Source organism: Poecilia mexicana, unplaced genomic scaffold (genome assembly GCF_051168715.1).
Source record: "Poecilia mexicana isolate PSO_F unplaced genomic scaffold, ASM5116871v1 scaffold_21, whole genome shotgun sequence".
Lineage (NCBI taxonomy): Eukaryota > Metazoa > Chordata > Actinopteri > Cyprinodontiformes > Poeciliidae > Poecilia > Poecilia mexicana.
Genome location: NW_028263390.1, coordinates 7,414,436 through 7,431,713, shown reverse-complemented (window position 1 = coordinate 7,431,713; position 17,278 = coordinate 7,414,436). Strand labels below are relative to the sequence as shown.

Genomic DNA, 17,278 nt, shown 5'->3' with positions numbered 1-17,278 from the left:
ACGTTCTAAATTGATTAGATTAGATAGCGATTAGAAACCCTGCGAGTCTGTTAAAGGATTCAGACCATCGCAGCTGTATGATAATAGAACTCCAAAGTGAGGGATATTGAATTAAATAATGGGACACAGGGTTTCTTTGTACTACAAGCGACACCTTTCTGGATAATTCTTCCTCTGACATTTATTGGCTTGGGGAAAAAAAAAACTTCCAGTTTGACTTCTAAAGGTATTACACTTCTCAGATGCAACGCTAAAAAGAAAACGTGTTTCCTTATTACAGGGTTCTCATAACACGGCCATTTTAAAGTTTCATACTTTTCCAGACATTATATTGCTGCGCCATAAAATGTTCCCCTTTCAAAAGGTTTTAGTATCAATTTTTGCAAGAAATTATGATGCAACATAATGCTGAAAGTGGCTTCTGACTCAGCAGTCTGATAAAGATCCATTACCCTGTTTCTGGGGATCCGGAAAAACTTGGATCAGCTAAACTCTTCAAACCTTCTGCAGTGAAATAACCTGGATTAAATATTGATCTTTTCTTTTACAAATTCGAGTGTTATTTCACAAAATCTTTACATTTCACCATAATACCAGTGATTTGTTTGGCATCCAATCCTTACCCAGTTCAAGAGCCTTACTTCCAGTTTAAACCTCAGAAATAAAAAATAGATGCTCATCACCATTAATGAACTTATTATTCATTGATTATTGAGGATGCAAATATATTTTACATTCTAATATTTTTTTATTTTTCCAAAACCGATACCGCCTTTAAACTGTATCATCATCCTTTTTGGGTCATTGTGTTTGAATGGAAACAATATAACCTCTTAAATTAGCCTGGGGTGAGAACAATTTAACGTTTAAAAGTTTGTGCCAAACATCAAAAAAAGCTTTTGATAACTTTTTCTAACCATGTCATTATTTTTGAGAGTAAATTCTAAATAAGCACAGTTTATTTTTCTTGGAATATTTGGGGAAATAAAATGCAACAGCGTCAGCAGTGTCGGAAGCCGCATTCAGCAAAACCCAAACCGCTTTACTACAGTGGAGTAAGAATTCTCACACAACCAGACGTCCCACAAATATAAACCCTGCCTTGGATGAAACTCATACGTCAAGTAAATGAATATTCAACTCACCACTGATTTAAATGCACAAGGTGGCGAGCTTAATGGGAAAACAGATATCAGTTCGCTTTGAACTTCTGACGGAGTGCAGAAAGTTCCAAAGACAATTTTGTTCTCACAAAACAAATCTATAAGTCATTCAAACTAATTCAGTACTAATGCATCATGTTTGTGCAATTGTTCCAGTCAATTACAACTTATCAGAATGAGGCAAAGAGAGGGAAAGCACCCCATTAGGCCGCTTGGCGTACGCTGGCTTCTGATGTTTACTGAAATTGACTAATCGACTGTGCTATGGTTTTAAAAAAAAAACAAAAAAACAACGAGACTGAAAACCCCAGGAGGCCCAGTATAATTTTTCCGTTTGCAATCCTGACTAAATGCTAGGATCTTCGGCTGTTCTTTGCTGTCGGCGAGAGGCGGAATGAAAAGTTGACTCCATTCTATAATCAACGAAAGCCGCGGCTCCAAGATCCACGTTAATTGGAAAAGTGGGATTGGCTTTGAGAGATTCCAAACCTGGCAGATGCCCACGGAGACCTCCGAGACACGGAGCGCTAATCCTTAAACAAGACTAAAGTCTCAAAACAAAGAACGGTGCTGGGGAACTCTCCGTTTGATTAAGGAATCAATCAAGATGAACTATAATGTTTATGTTCTTCATTACCATCATAACTGTGAGAAGAAAACAAGTTTAAAAACAATTAAATCATTTTACGTTTCAGTCTTACATAGTTAACTTTGCCCTTGTGAAAACACTTAACCCAGCTCCCACAAATTCCAATAACTGAGTAGAAAAATAACCAAGGTGAACTTTTTAATATATATATGTAAAATGATTGTTCATATTCCACTGAAAAGAAAAATAATCTCCCAGCAATAATATAAATTGCACACTTCAGCAACAAACTGGTAACCCATGCTCCTGGCCTTCAAAAAGCGCAATTGGAGGTTTCAGCTCTGTGATGGCGCATTCACACAAAACGCATTACGCACGCCGAAAACATGTCGATACTTCAAGTTAGATGTGTGTGCACTTTGAATGGAGACGCTTGACATTTCTAGCTTTTTTACGCGTCTGGTTTACAGTCAACATCTATGTGGAGGCACGTCGGACACTTTGGAAGCTCTTGATACTCAAAACGCTCCAAATGGTTCAAATCGTGTCGCGCTAGACGCTCGAAAAGTGTCGCGCCGCGTGTCGATGCGTCTACAGATAGACTTTGACTGTAAACCAGGTGCGCCTGACGCTCGTAACGCGTTTGGTGTGAACGCACCATGAATGTTTTAGATTTTAAAAAATATGGTACGATCTGATTTAATACTAACCTTCCGCCAAAAATGAGTGATTATTGATACTCTGTTTTTATGGACTACCAGTCGCATCACACAAAAACATTTATAGAAGAGGAAAAAGATTCCATATATTTAGAAATTGTTAGAGAGGGAGACCTTGGCCATGTAGAAGAAAGGACCTAGTGGAGGTTATATTCAGACACCTGCTTTTAAACAACCTCAGAAAGTGTCAATCGTAGCTTGGAAGTATTGCTGAAAGTTGTGTGAAAGCCATCCACAAAATGGATTTTCAACTGCAGAAAGCAGAATTTAAAAGTGGAGGGAAGAGATTAAGATAAACCACATGTAAAGTTACTTAAGCATTAGAGTTTTATGCTAAACTACCAATTAAATACTAAAGTGGTTCATTGCTGTGTCCACACTTAAAGCAAACAACTCGGCCATCTGAGGTCAGTGGACCTCTGTCCTTTTCTAGCATGAACTCATGAATGAAGGAAAAGCTCATTTAGATTCAATCTGCAGGGTTTCTACACAGCCCTTCAAGTCACAATCCAGAACTTTTTCTCACCCATATTCCCAGAATTTGTTGTCCTTTTGTAGATCATTTCTGAAGTGTAAATACAAAAGTTTGCCGTGACTTTCTGGGAAATGTTTTAATGGCTTTTTAAGGCTTTACACAAGAAACCAGCGAAAGCAAGAGACCGTAATGCCAAGGGACAGAGGGGCCGGTTAAGGTACCACTTTTAGAAAATAGGACAGGGAGTAAGGCACTTCCTCTGTTTTCATCTCCCATACACTTCCAGAACTAAAAAAAAATAAATAAATAAATTTTAATCCAATTATATACTTCTACAGACTTGACAAGTCCCCTGAATCTTTTGTTTTCCCTGTTTTAGAGGAAATCTGCCACTGAAACTACAACACTGCCTGAACAGGGCACTTAAAAATGCCTTAATGTTCATAATTTAAGACATCACTTGATAGCAGCTTTGACCATCATGATGTTCTCTCTTTTTTATAACGATTGTTGTGAATATAAAGTACCCAGTCAAAGATAAAGTTGTGTGTCGCAGGGAGTTAGACAAGTAAAAATATCCAAACTCCAGTTCTGGAGAGTCTCCGTTGGCTGAACATTAATTACATCGCCGCGTTTGGGTAAAATTAATGCCATTTCCTTAGAGTAAAAAGGGCTTTAAACATGAACCTGTTAATTCTGATGCATATGTGCTGCACTGAATGAATTCAACCTGAAACCACGTGGCAGAAACTAGTGTTATGGTCGGATTTCATGCCCTCCGAGAGGAAGGTTAAGGAGTCAAATGTGCTGCACTGAATGAATTCAACCTGAAACCACGTGGCAGAAACTAGTGTTATGGTCGGATTTCATGCCCTCCGAGAGGAAGGTTAAGGAGTCAAATGTCTGACAAGAAAGGAAAATCAAGCTTCTAGCAAGCATCTCACTTCCAAGCAAAAAATAATTAAAATTCTTGCCTTGCTTTTATGCAGCAACCATTTTAGCCTGAGGTAAAAGGAACGAATAGGAGTTTATTATCAATTCAGATATCTCATCAACATGCAGTGATGGACGGTCATTTGAAAGAGAGAGAGAGAGGTGGGGAGCTGACTGTTTACAGTGATGGGAGATAAAAAAGCGAAGGCGGAGGGACGAAACAGCCACGCTCCATCTACATGAACACAACCTGCTACCTGTTGCCCTGGGCGTGCTATTAAGCAACATGATGGCCACTTTATGCCGTGTCTGCGACATTTCGTCCACAAACTAACTGAAGAATGTACCTTTCGACACTGCACAAACGTTAGCTGTGGCAGCCACATCGACGGCAAGACAAGCAGAGGGTTCATTTGCCTTCCTGCCATTTGTTTGCTTGCATTAAATCAAAACCAGGCAGAGAGCAAAAAAAAAAAAGATCACAACAATCATTTTTTTTGAGTAATACGGGACAGCATGTAGCCAAACAATGTTATGAAAAGAATTACTTGCAATGTGGTGGCGACTTCTATCCCTTCTCACGCAACAAAACGCATCTCAAAGACGGTATCTTCTGGTTTTCAAGTAGACAACTTTAAAAATCAAAGTGTCCTTACATTATTTTTGTCCTCAATAATACATTTTATGAGCGTGCAACAATCAGATTCTGAAAGCCCGGTTCTACGGCTTCCTCACCAAGTTCTTCATCGACTAGTAAGGTAAATAAGGGCTGTTAAAGTGTGAGTATGTATGTAGTGGTTTCCAGAAAGTATCTCGGGTTTTACTTTTGAAATTGGTTTTATTCCGTTTTTAACCGAGTAAATGATCACCAACAAAAGGACGATGAAAGGTCTTAGGGGAGAATTAGCAGGGAGTCCAGAGAGGAAGTGACGTAGATTTGTTCTTGGAGCCTTCAATGGTTTTACTTTCAAAATTATCTCCCAACAAAAGATTTAAAGACCAGTAAGTTAATTTGTTTCTTTAGAAAAACCGTGCTTTATGCAAAGCCTCGTGGCGCGTTAAACTGCTGGTGAGATATGCTTCTCACTACTAATTTAATTAACTCACTGAGACATTGTGTTTTTGGGAGTGTCTTGCATAGCAATTATCTCCAACAATCACACAACCCAACGTGGTTTCCAAGCGCTCTTGCCTGTAAAAGGGATTTTATTTTCAGCCGTCATATCTGCAGCCCGTCAACGAGTCATTTGTGTTTTCATTATGACCTTTAGACTGTTATTGTACAGTGAACGACTCTCGGTAATACTGTATAACTGCTAGGTACTGAAAGCTGAAGATTTCTTTGAAAGAGCAACAGAAGCACTCACTCGTTGCACTTTTCTTTTTTCTTTTTTTTTTTTTTGATGGTTCTACAGCCATAAAATCAAAATAGATCCAGGTGGCCTATAAATAATTCTGGTCTGAAGAGGGTTAATTTATTCACCTCATTAGATGGTGGTTCGTTTAAGCACCAGCCCTGCACCACTTCACCATCTTTAGTTATTTAGGTGAATTTCACTTTTAAAATAATCTGCGTCTGCACAATTTACATGTAAAAACCACATTCTTTTCCAGACTCAAATTTCTAGACATGTTTTCACCTAAATTTTCCAAGCATTCCAACATTTTAGAGCAAAGCGTTCGCTTTGCCATAAATCGATCGGTGCGTAGCAGGCCGCATCAGCACTTAATGGCATGCAGGAGGCAATGCAGTCGCTGCAATCAGGCAGCTGGAATAGAAACATGTCTGAAACATGAGGTTCAGCAAACCCTGAGGACCAGGGTTAACAAACACTGGACTGAAGTCAACAAGTCTTAAGAAGAAAAATCACTTTGGAATTCATGAATCAGAGTATGTCCAGCAAGAAAACCAAAACTGAAAACCTGATGGGTAAAATGTTTAAATGGAAATCAAAACCAAGAACAAAGAAGGCTATTTAATCAAGTAAATCTGTGCAAAACCACCAAATTATTAGATTTTGTACTCTTTAGAACATTGAAGATGATTAAGGGGGGGAAAAAAAGACTTAATAAAATTATATTTCTGTACTTTGTTTTTTTCTTTATAACTTCCCAGGACCTGGAAAATCGTCAAATATGTCCAGAATTCACAGAAGCCCTGTGGCAGACACTTTGCGTAGCTCTAAGTCACACAAACGTCAAGTCATATTTACAATTTGTTGCGCCTGCAACAATCTGGCGGAAATTCTTGAGACGCGTTTTGGGTAACAAATGACGTAGTAGTCCTGAAGATTGACTGAATAGACACAATTAGTAACGTTTTTTGGGGAGTAAAAGGCTAAAATACTGCATAAAAGGTGATAAACTAATAACCTATGTATTTATTTTATTTATTGTGGCTCATAAATCAATCTGGTATACATCCAAATCACTATTTAATATCAAAGCTATCGTACCATAGAGAGTGTGGTAAATAAAAGTGATAATAGTTAAAATTCATCAATACTTATAAAAAGTCAAAACATGCAAAAAATATTTCAAGCACCAAAGAATGTCACCACCAAGAGAAGGAGCTTGTGGAAGACTTCCCAACACATTTTTCAGTGGTTTTCACAAATTATCTTTGAGTCCTTTATTTAGATATAAACCAACCTCTGCAAACATGCAGCTTTCGTTTCGTTATGCAACCCATAAATTAAGAATTTCTCATTAAATCAGGGATATCTGTGGATTGAGATTTCTAAAGGCCACTGATATTAGGCAACCTGTTTTTGAAGCGTGACATTTACAGGGTGCGTCTAAAATTTTGCATTTTTAGCCGTAAAGCCCGCGACTCTCCCATACGATCAAGACCAACTGATTCGCCTTGCTGAATAGCATCAGTGACAGAAGAACTAAACTGGCTTAATTATGAATGAAAGCAAGACACTCCGCATGAACCGTATCCTGGTGGCGATGCACTCCGAGTGAACCCGGGTCCGCGGCCTAAGGTAATGGGGCTCTGGGTTTTCTGTTGCTCCTGGGAGAGTGGCAGATGTGTGAGGTTGAAGGAGGAGAGAAACCATGACAGAGCAACCCACAGAGGCTAATGGAAACCCCAGCCTTCCCGTTTCCTTGTGCATTAACAGCCGCGGCGCTGCCATCTCTCCCCCAACCCTTGGCGACCTCGCGGGAGCGCCAGCTGTTCCGGCCGTCTGCATCCGAACAAACAGACTCCACCCCTTTTCCCCCCTCGCCTCATGCTGTTGCTGCTTTTAACACCCGATTCGAAAATATCCCTAGTCCTCAAAAAGCCTTCCATGTAACCTTCTCCATGACTCAAAATAAATAAATAAATAATTATTTTTTTTTTTTTTTTTTTTTTTAAAAAGCGCATCTCCTCGGTGCCACCGCTTGGCTATATCTGAATGTCACAGGCAGGTTCTCGGCTTGAGGCAAATGGAAAGAGATGTGGGGGGGGGGAAGCTGGTCCAGATAAAAGCCCGAAAGAACTGCAGGTACCGAACCACCTCCAGATGATCTTACCAGCTCCAGGTGAGTGATCTGGGATAACTTCAACTTTTAAGTGCCCCGTGACCCCGCCGTGAAAGGGAAAGCAAAAGGCGCGTACGCGGGAATGACCCAGCTCCACTTGGTTCACTTCCTCGGTACCGGCACAGAGATTGGAGATTGACACCTCTCCGTCAGACAGATGTGCCTTCCTTCGAGTCGTACTTCACACAGGACCCGACTCTGATCAATTTGTCTAATAGGTGCCTCGCTGCGGTGCTCCAGGTGAGAACTAGCTGGCAATGTCACAAATTAATCACTTGAGTTACTGTAATTAATTACACCTCTGGTGGAGTCTGATAACGACTCTCCCAATCGCTTCCAAATTGGTGGCCTGCATCTGTGACATTTGGCTTTCTAGATAAAGACTATCGACAAAAGTAGCAAATAAAAGACGTACTGTGTGTGTGCATATATGTCTGGTCATTCTAGTTCCATGTTGACCTTTACTGGTGTTAATGTATGACTAAATTAACATTTTCTACACTTAAGAGACAATTAAATATATTCCTTTGGAAAAAAATAATAAAAATACTGATCAAATTGAAATGTTTGTGTATTCAAATGGAGCTCGTTGTTTGACCCTCATGTGAATTTCTTTTTTCAGTGAGAGGAGAAAAAAACAAACAACTGCCCTCAAAAGGCTAGAAATATTTCTCCCTTCTCGTCGGAGTTCGACAGGGGAAACTCTCATGGGAGAAACGCTCCATCTAGTGGCGATTTATGGTACTACAGAATAGAAATATTATTTTTTTTTTTTATAGAAAACAGGCCTTTTATTATGCCATGTTTCAACTGCCAAGTAAATAGACTGTTTTTTTTTTTTAATCTTCCATCAACATTTCAGATTTTCCAGTGCAACATCTCTCTACACATTTCCTGCACTTGCTAATATTTCAGGTCAGTTTCACCAGGGTATTGCAATCTTCTGCGTCCAAATGAAAGCTGTATGGCGCAACACGCAAAACCCCGGCTCGCCCCTCATTTGTCCAGGTAACGGCCTCATTACTCTGCCCCCTGCCCGTCGCCGGCCCGCCCTCCACCCTTAGGCACCCGCCGTTTACCACAGGTGGGCATGTAATTGCTCTGCGGCGCGGCCGAGTTCTGAGTGCTTAGGAGACGGCGGCCACGCTAATGAGGCTGCTCACTGTGTCGCTTCGCCGCAGACTAAATGTATGTGAAACGGGAAGAGCGACGGCATTCCGTGTGTCGGGTTCCCTTGTTGTCATGCGCAGGGCCTCACAAAAAGTATTCAAACGAAGGGATTGATTTCACATTTACTATTGCAAACCTCAGTGGGTTTTACTGGGATTTGGTTAGGTAAGCTGCTATGAAATAGTGAAGATTGTGATGTGGTAGGATTTTTTTTTCAGCTTCAAAAGTTTCATTTAAGTATATAAAATAAGAAATTTTACCGTTTAGCTGCAATCACTCCAATGCTACTCTGTAAAATCAGTACAGACGTGCTGCCTTCAAGCCACATCTGACTAGTTAATTTATATATGTATTGTTGGTGGACACACTACACATCCCACAATGCACTGCAACAACTAGGAGGACAGGCGATGCAGTTTTTGCGTTCTTTAGCAATGCCAAACCAATTGAGAACATAGCTGGGCTGACTTGAACTTGCCTCTAAAAACTTGATTAACATGAATACAATGTCCTTAGTGACACATGGTGGTGGCAGCATCATGATGTGGGAATGTTTACAAAAGCAAAGAGAGAAGCAGGAAGGTGTTCAGAGGAAGGAAACTGGAGGTGAACACAACTAAATTCAAATAAGTTTGATCGTTTCAATTCTGATTCATATTTTTTGAAGAGTAATTTTGTTGACATTTTATTTATGCTTTTAGTTGTGTGGGGTTTTCATTTCTGTCTTATTTATTGTTTTCGATTGTTGTTTTTCTTCCAGTTCCAGTGTTGGGTATTCTTTAAAAAAGTTCAGGTTTATTGGTCTTTGAGAGGCAGAATTTGCAATATTATCAATGTATCACTGGAAAATGGTCTCAAAACGACAATTACCATTTATCTCATGAGGACATTTTATCGTTCAGCTAAATTTGTTATCGTGACGGGCCTAAGCGCAGCAAGATGACGACTGAGCATTTTTGCTGTAAGAAGTAGAAACAACTCAGAATCTACATAAGAAAATCTGGTAGCCATCTGCCACGGCTTCAGGACTAGCCACTGAAGCCATAGCAAAAGCTGTTTATATAAGAAAATAATAATTTAGGGAGTTTGAATACAAAGGAGTTCCACACTTTTTAGACTTTTAAGAGGCAAAACATTTTGAAACTACCTTTTTTGCACCTTCAGTTCATCCAATAGGATTCAAACAAAGTAAAAAAAATTAGTTTAATGTGTCAAAAGAAATCAAAGTTCAGAAAGGATGAATTATGTGTCACCTCATGTTAAAAAAAAAAAAAAAAAAAGCATATATTTTGACCTTCATGATGGATGTTATGTTACACTTCAAGGTACGAAGCTCGCGACCCTTCATGCCGCTCACGCAGCGCGAGACAGGAATGCATAAAGACTCACTGGCAGTGCAGTGTTTGAAAGCGGCTTCGCCTTGGGTGTTCGTCTTGGCCTGCTCGTCTCCTGCAGGATGCTGCTTTCGAGCTGGTAAAGCACCGGGAGCTGAGGTAGGCTGACCCACAGTCTGGAAGTCTGCAGGGGCACAGAGAGACCATCAGAAACTAAAAGTTCTTGGGTGTTTTGTGTGCAAATGTTGTGTGGTGCAAAAGTGGCAACAACAACAAAAAAGAATCCAACCTAAAAAATGAACACTGGATTAGATATTGCTGAACAAGAAAACTCTAGATCTGTAAAAAGGATTGATAAAGACACATTTGATAGTTCAGCTCCCCGTCAGGAAAAGACAGACAAAACCAGAACTTCAGTGAAGAGAAATTATGTCCTTGAAAAGTTTCTGGCTCGTTTAAAAGGGGGGGGGAAAAAAGATTTATTGGGTAAAAAAAAAAAAAAAAAAAAACTTTGCTCTGATGCAAACAAGTTTTTTAACCTAGCTTAAACTGAGCATGATGTAGTTCTGAGCTTATTGATAGTTTCATGTCAGAACATCGATGGGATCATCAAGAATTTATAACAGCTGCATTCCTCCTTGGGCAGCTATCTTACTCTGCAGAAACATTCGTTTGGAATCCTGTACTTTGGGCTTCATTAAGATGAAGTGAAACGTATTTGGTGTGACCTTTGAAAACGGCTTTATCGCCGACACGGTTCCTGCTCAACGTGCAACGCTGCTTTCTACGGCTCAAGCCAAATGTCAACAGGCTCTTTTGGATATTTTTTTGAGATTGAGTTTAAAAAGAAAAAACAGGCTTAGGGCAGTATTGTGAGCCTTTCTTAAGATGCTTTAGCTTTGAGGCATTTCTGGAAGTATAACCTAAAATAGCTAAGTATATGTGACCACCAGTTAGGATGTGTTCGGTTGATTCAACTTGCCGACATGACAAACGACAAAGTGGGTAAAAGCAGATATTGACCCGTCTGGCGAAAGCAATATATCCACATTTTATCACTTTACAACCATGAACTTCAATGTATTTTATTCAGATTTTAAGTGGTAGATGAACGTAAAGGAAAAGATAGGAGCAGTTTGATATTAGCCATGCAGGGGACACAGCAAATGTCTAAAATAAGATCAGAGTTGATGGAATTTGGAGTTTTTTTTATCCTGACCACATGATAGCCCACTGTAAAACATGGTGGTGGCGGCATCATGCTATGTGGACGGACTTCTTCAGCAGGGACAGGCAAGACGAAAACGTGGAGGAAAAAAAATTCTTGCAGAAGACTGGGATGAAGATTCACCTTCCATCAGCACAACAAACCTAAAGATACAACGCAAGCTAGAATGTCGCAATTAAAATTAAAATATATTTATATGTAATAAGGGGCTTGTCAAAGTTCCCGGACCTTCTCCATCCAGTCAAACTAAGTTTGCAAAGTGCCAGCAAACATTTTAATGGGCAAACAAGTACGGAAATACCGCAAAAAGACCAGCAAGAAGATTTTTTTTTTTTAAATCAATTCGTGAAAGTTTGTGTTTGCAACCTTACACGGCGGGGATGGGGGTGTGGGCGGGGGGGGGGGGGGGTTCAAGACATGCGAGTAATTTTGAAGGGCGCCGTGCTCACAAGAGCAAGCAAGAAAATGTAAACAGACGCCGAGCTCGGCGTGAAGGAAAATGTCATTTCATCCATCTCCAAAGGGGAATATTTGCATATGATTGCATGTCTTGGTGTTTAACATTTAGCGAGTCGCAGAAAAATAACTACTTAGCTGAAGTGTGTCAATTAACCGCATTATGCGACTGTTAGTGTACACGAATCTCATTTAGAGTTTGACCCCGCATCCGCGCGCCGCGGTTCGGCGAATTAACGAATCCAGAGCGTCGGGCAGATGGCCGGCGCAGAAGGCTAAAGAGCCTCAGGCGCCACCGCCGTCTCCACCACAAACTCTGCACTAAAAACCGACTTGCTCCATCAAGCACCAGTGGGCTGCCCTGCAGATTTCTATTGTGCGGGTTTGTATTCTCAGAGATATTCATTGAAAGAGATTTTCAGAAGAGAGAGCGAGCATGCTGAAACCCACCGAGTCGACGTGAACTGGCTTGCACTCTGCTTGCAAGCGAGGGGGTGCGTTTCTTTTTCACCCCCAAAACATATTTCTTTAATAAATAATAATAATAATAATGAATAAAAAATAAAAGCACAAAGAAGAAAAAAGTCAACGTCTTCCAGCGGAGGCAACATTATTACGATCAATTCTGTCCAGTCAGAACCGGCGGAGCTAAACGAACATTGACCGAGAGCAGTTTAACAAAGTATCTTACGAAACAGAGCTTTTTAATAAACTAACATCTATTGTTTTATTTTTTTATTTTTTTTATAGCAGTGCTTTCTCTTTTCTTGCGTAATTAAAGTTCTTACCCCTCTTTTTGCGCGCCTCTTTAATCTCTTCACACATTCGGTCGAACTCGGGATCCAGCTCGGCTGCAAAAATAGCATGGGCTGTGTCCTTTAGGCTGCACGCTCTGTGCCTGATCACCTTGTCTGAGGAGAAAAGGGACAGCGAGAAAAATGTTGCCGTTAGAAACACCGCATACATCCTACCAGCTGCGCTCAAAATAATAGCAGTCCAAAATCCCTACCAACAATGATCACTCTTCTGGGTAGAAATACTGTTTCTACATGGCAAGTGGCTACTTGGTAGGTGTAGAGTAATAATACAAAGTGTGTTGTTGACTCTGTGCAACTATAGCTTTAATTATATTGGTGCGAGTCCAAAGCAATACCAGAAAGGATTAGAAAATATAAAAAAAAAAAATTGTAAAAACGTTGGTTGGCAACATTAAATATGCCATTTCTGATAAAAAAAAAACAAACAAAAAAAACCTAAATATTCAAGCTTTACCCAGTAAGTATAGTAAGTATTGGAGTTAATTACCTTTTTCCTCACTGTATGTAGACTGTTAAAGCTGCACTATGTAACTTTTATTAACAAACTGTCACTATGTCCATCCAGACAGTATCGCCCAAAAAAATAAAAAATAAAGTTTCTCTGCTTTCTTTTACCATCTGCAGAAATACACAGCTCAGTCAGAAACAACCAATATCAGCCAGTGGGAGGGTCTTGGCGCTATCAATCAAGCTTCTGTACATGCTGCTACATCTAGTTCCCCAGATCAGAGCCTGACGTTAATGCTCAGGCTGGTTAGCGTGGCCACCGATGACGACGGATAAACAGTTTCCCTGTAACGGCAAATTGTTTCTCTGCCATTAGCACATTGAGCAGCCCGTACGCGTACCTGGTTGACAGCGCCAAGACCCTCCCACTGGCTCTAATCAGTCATTTCTGACTGCTTTTCTGCAGATGGCAATGGGAGCAGTAAGTGCAGATGGAGGAGCCTGATCTTTTCAGTTTATCCGTCTCACACTATACTGTCACAACAAAGTGGGTGTTTAAAAGAAATATGTATATGGAAAAAAAAACATGTATAAAAGTTACATACTGCAGCTTTTTTTTATTTATTTAGTTTTACTTCATTATTGGACGTTGAATAGAGTCTGTGGCCTCCTGAGTGCATTTGTGTGTATAGCCGTAAAAGCCGTGAAAGGGATTTTGACCTTTACTCGCTTTTTTTTTTTCCAAAACGCACCACATCCATTTAAATACATTTGAAAGTAGCTTCATTTTCCTTCCTGCATCCCTCTTTCTTCAAGACCACAGCGGCATTTACTCCGCAGTTAGTCATGCATGTAAGGCAAATAATCAATTGCGATCTCGCCCCTCTTTCTACTGTGTGTGTGAGAACGGAGCTTATAGTGTTTTCTCACAGCTTTAAAAAGAGGGTGAAGATTTATTTTCTTCTTTTTTAAAAAAAAAAAAAAAACTATATTAAACAGAAGCCCAGATATCACCACTTCACACAGACGAATACATCTTCACAAAGTTCAATGCAAACAATGAGAATCTTTTCAAAATATACACTCATTACCTCTAAATCAACTCCTGAGCTTCGCTTTCCTCTATACATCAGCAACCACATCATTAAATGCTCTTCCTTTGCTCGTGCATCGACAGAGCGGGGTGGGGGTGGGGGGGGGGGGATGAAGACGGAGCTAGAGACACAGGCTTAGGCGTAGCCGCAGTAAACAGGCAGTTTCTCATTACTGCAGGCGGTAGGAGAACAGTTCAGGCATAACGGGACAAAGGAGGTCACAATCTGCCAACTTCTGCAGTCTAATTGGAAGACAGTTGCTTAATTGCAATGTGGCTGAGCGCGTGCCCTTCTCCCACTGCCGGCACATGCGGGCGTGCGTGCGCTGCGCGCGAGTGCGTTTTTAAGGGCAAAAACGCCTGCCGGTGGAGGAGATGTCAGAGGCCAGGTGCGATGCCGAGAGCTCATCAGTACCCTTCTGAGCGCCAGCTAACCTCCACGTCTACAACAGACAAGGAGGCAGAGACAAACAGCGCCGCCGCTAATGTGTTTCAGCACGCTAACAGGATTTTTCTTTTCTTTTTTTTTTTTTATTTATCACCGCTTCCCTCCAGCAGCCAAGCTGTATTTGTGACACCCAAGACTCATTGTGCAGAGAGCAAAGACGTCCCCTATTTTATTGTGGAGTACTCTTTTTTTTTTTTTTTTTTTTTCCCTCCAAGGTGGGGAAGTAAAAGGGAAAAAGTTTTTTTCAAACTTTCCACCAAGTTAGCGTGAAGTACGAGAAGAAGCAGAAAACCATGGTGGAATGATTTTTTTTTTTTTTTAACCAGCACTTTGAAAGCTGATGTCAAATCTGCCCCACACCCTAATTGTGGAGAATCTGGGCCTTATTCCCTGGACGTTGAGAAAACGAAGAAGCTTCATCGTTTTTTTATTTCTCCATTTATTTAAACATACCATTTGTATTTTCTCCCTTTACTGTATCGCTTATGCTCACACAAATGACCCAGGCTCTCTCCAGCATGAACAGATGATTCTCTTCTAAGATAAACGATACTGCGGGAAATTCACGTAGGGGGAGATGAACGACAACTACAATGTAACATGCATACTGATTCAAGCAAATGGAGAAGGAATCTGTCTGTATTTATGTCAGCTGACCCCAGGAAGAATAGCTGATGCTAATGGGGATCTAAATGAACATAAACTCACGTTTTGTTAAAAAAAAAAAAAAAACATAAAATGACCTTTCACCGACCAATCTAAAGTGGGAAACCTACAGCGATAGAGTTAGAGTGCTTTCCAATAAATTTGGATATCATCAAAAAAATATTTAATTCATAATTATCTAGACTCGGACTATTTTAACTCAACTTTAATGATTATGATGAAAGGTACATCTATGAACCGTACTCTACGTGTACGTTTTGTTGCCGTCGAGTTATAAAGGAAGCCCAGATTTTTTTGGTTGCAGCTTTTAGTTCTCCACCATGTCAGGTGTCTCTCATCCTCTTCTCGACAACACTCCACAGATTCTGTTTCGCTTTTAGATCGGCAGCTTTGTGTAAACTGGCTCGCGGCAGGAGGAAGTTGGAATCCTCCCACAACTTTACGATCGTGAGACGATTCGTCCAACTGAGCAACAGTCGCCCCGGCGCCTCCCCGTTTGCATCTCCCACCATCGTTTCCTTACCATTAATTTGCTTGGGTACAGCACTCTGAGCAGCCAGCTTCTTTGGTAATTATAGACTCGTTCTGTCTGAACAGTGTCCCCAGTGATTGTGTGGGAAATTACATTTTCTGTATTGAAACTCTCATTTGAATCGTTTCTAAATGACATTCTAATTCAATGCGGCACAGCTCTATGTTGGGCTCCTGTATCCGGTAGTAACCAGCCTTACTGTCTGCGCAATTTACTCTTGAATGTACGGCTGTTGGGCAATATAAACACTGTTCTAGATCATTTTAAACATGAGAACAAAACATAGAAATAATAAATCTGGTGCATTCAGGTGCATTATTGCAGACAACAAGACTATTTTATGCACCTGGGTTCCAACGCACGCTACAAAAGCCATTTTAATCTCACCAAAAAAGGTGCTCAGATGAGGACAAAGATGCAGTAAAAAAGAAGAAAAAAAAGTCCAAGATATGCAATTAAAGTGTCAAGCAGCCGTCCTTAGCTACAAGGCTTGAATTACACTGTGGAAAAGCTATCAGCAGGGGGTTTACATGCTGGTCTTCATTTGAATTTTCAAAAAGGAAAAAGTAATTTTAGTGCCTGGGAGCCGTGGCCGTGAGTCGGCGCGGCCTGGTGGGATATTCTGATGGGATCGGTCTTAAACAAAAACAGGAGAATTTCACAGTATTGCATTTATGACTATTTTTAAAAAATAAAAACATCTCTTTTTCTGTTTTAATAGGAAAACAGACCTTGTAAACAGTCAAAATCCATACTTATCCTAAAAATAAAATAAAAAAACAACTTAAAAATGAAATTGTGTGTGTGGTAAATTCTTAATGTACTAATCAAACACAATCCAACTGAATTTGCAGAAACACCATTTTATCTACTATTAAAGCCCACACTGGAATTATTCAGATAAACACCAATAAGCAATGATTCACCACAGAAAAGAGAAAGATGGAGTGAGTGCTTCAGCTTCTCTGTTTACAGTTCCACACTCCTGTGGTGTATCCTTCCTTGTGTGTTTATCTGGTCGTCAAAGATTCCCCAAACAGCCAACATTGCAGCTTTGCCATCATTCACAGCTGACCGACAACTCAACTAAACTGGATGTGGGAGGGGCTTAGAAACGCAGCCTTACTGATGTCTACTCAACTGAACCCCATCAATCAGTGATAACCACTTGAAAACCACCATATTTTGTGTCCACATTACCGACTGCTGAAAGCCCAGATAGAAACACGAGTTAAGTGTTTCACATCAGTCGATTTTTTACAATTACTGATGAGCTTTTATGTTTTAACTATCTAAAATATTAACAAATTGGTGGCGCAGTCTCTCCTGTTTTGAGTTCATTAGTTGATGCCACCAACCTTAGTTAGCTGTGGCTGTGACAGCTTGAGCGACTAAAGCTTTTCGTCTGCGTAAGTCCCCCAGAATGCTGTGTGGTTCTGAATCAAAGTCCAGTGAAATTATTGATGATTATTATTAATAATTATTGAATTATATTCTGTCAGATGTATTACCTGTTGATATTGGTCACATGTTTATTGCAATATACATCGTTATTCATTCATTCTCCAGCCCTACAACCAGGCTTTGCAAAACTATCCCTATCCTTTGAACTGTGGTCTGTTACATAAGATTTTTAGTTTGAAAACAAAACTGTTGTAAACAGTATCATCTAA

General features: G+C 40.2%; 1 protein-coding gene across 1 annotated transcript in view; it reads right to left on the bottom strand.

The window, feature by feature from the left end:
• atad2b (ATPase family AAA domain containing 2B) overlaps positions 1 to 17,278 on the bottom strand; it is an 86,414-nt gene that overhangs the window by 43,175 nt on the left and 25,961 nt on the right. The window contains exons 23-24 of the mRNA XM_014992520.2: positions 12,390 to 12,512; positions 9,973 to 10,101 (exon numbers count right to left, since the gene is read on the bottom strand). Coding sequence (XP_014848006.2) covers positions 9,973 to 10,101; positions 12,390 to 12,512 — 252 coding nt within the window. The remainder of the gene's footprint in view (positions 1 to 9,972; positions 10,102 to 12,389; positions 12,513 to 17,278) is intronic.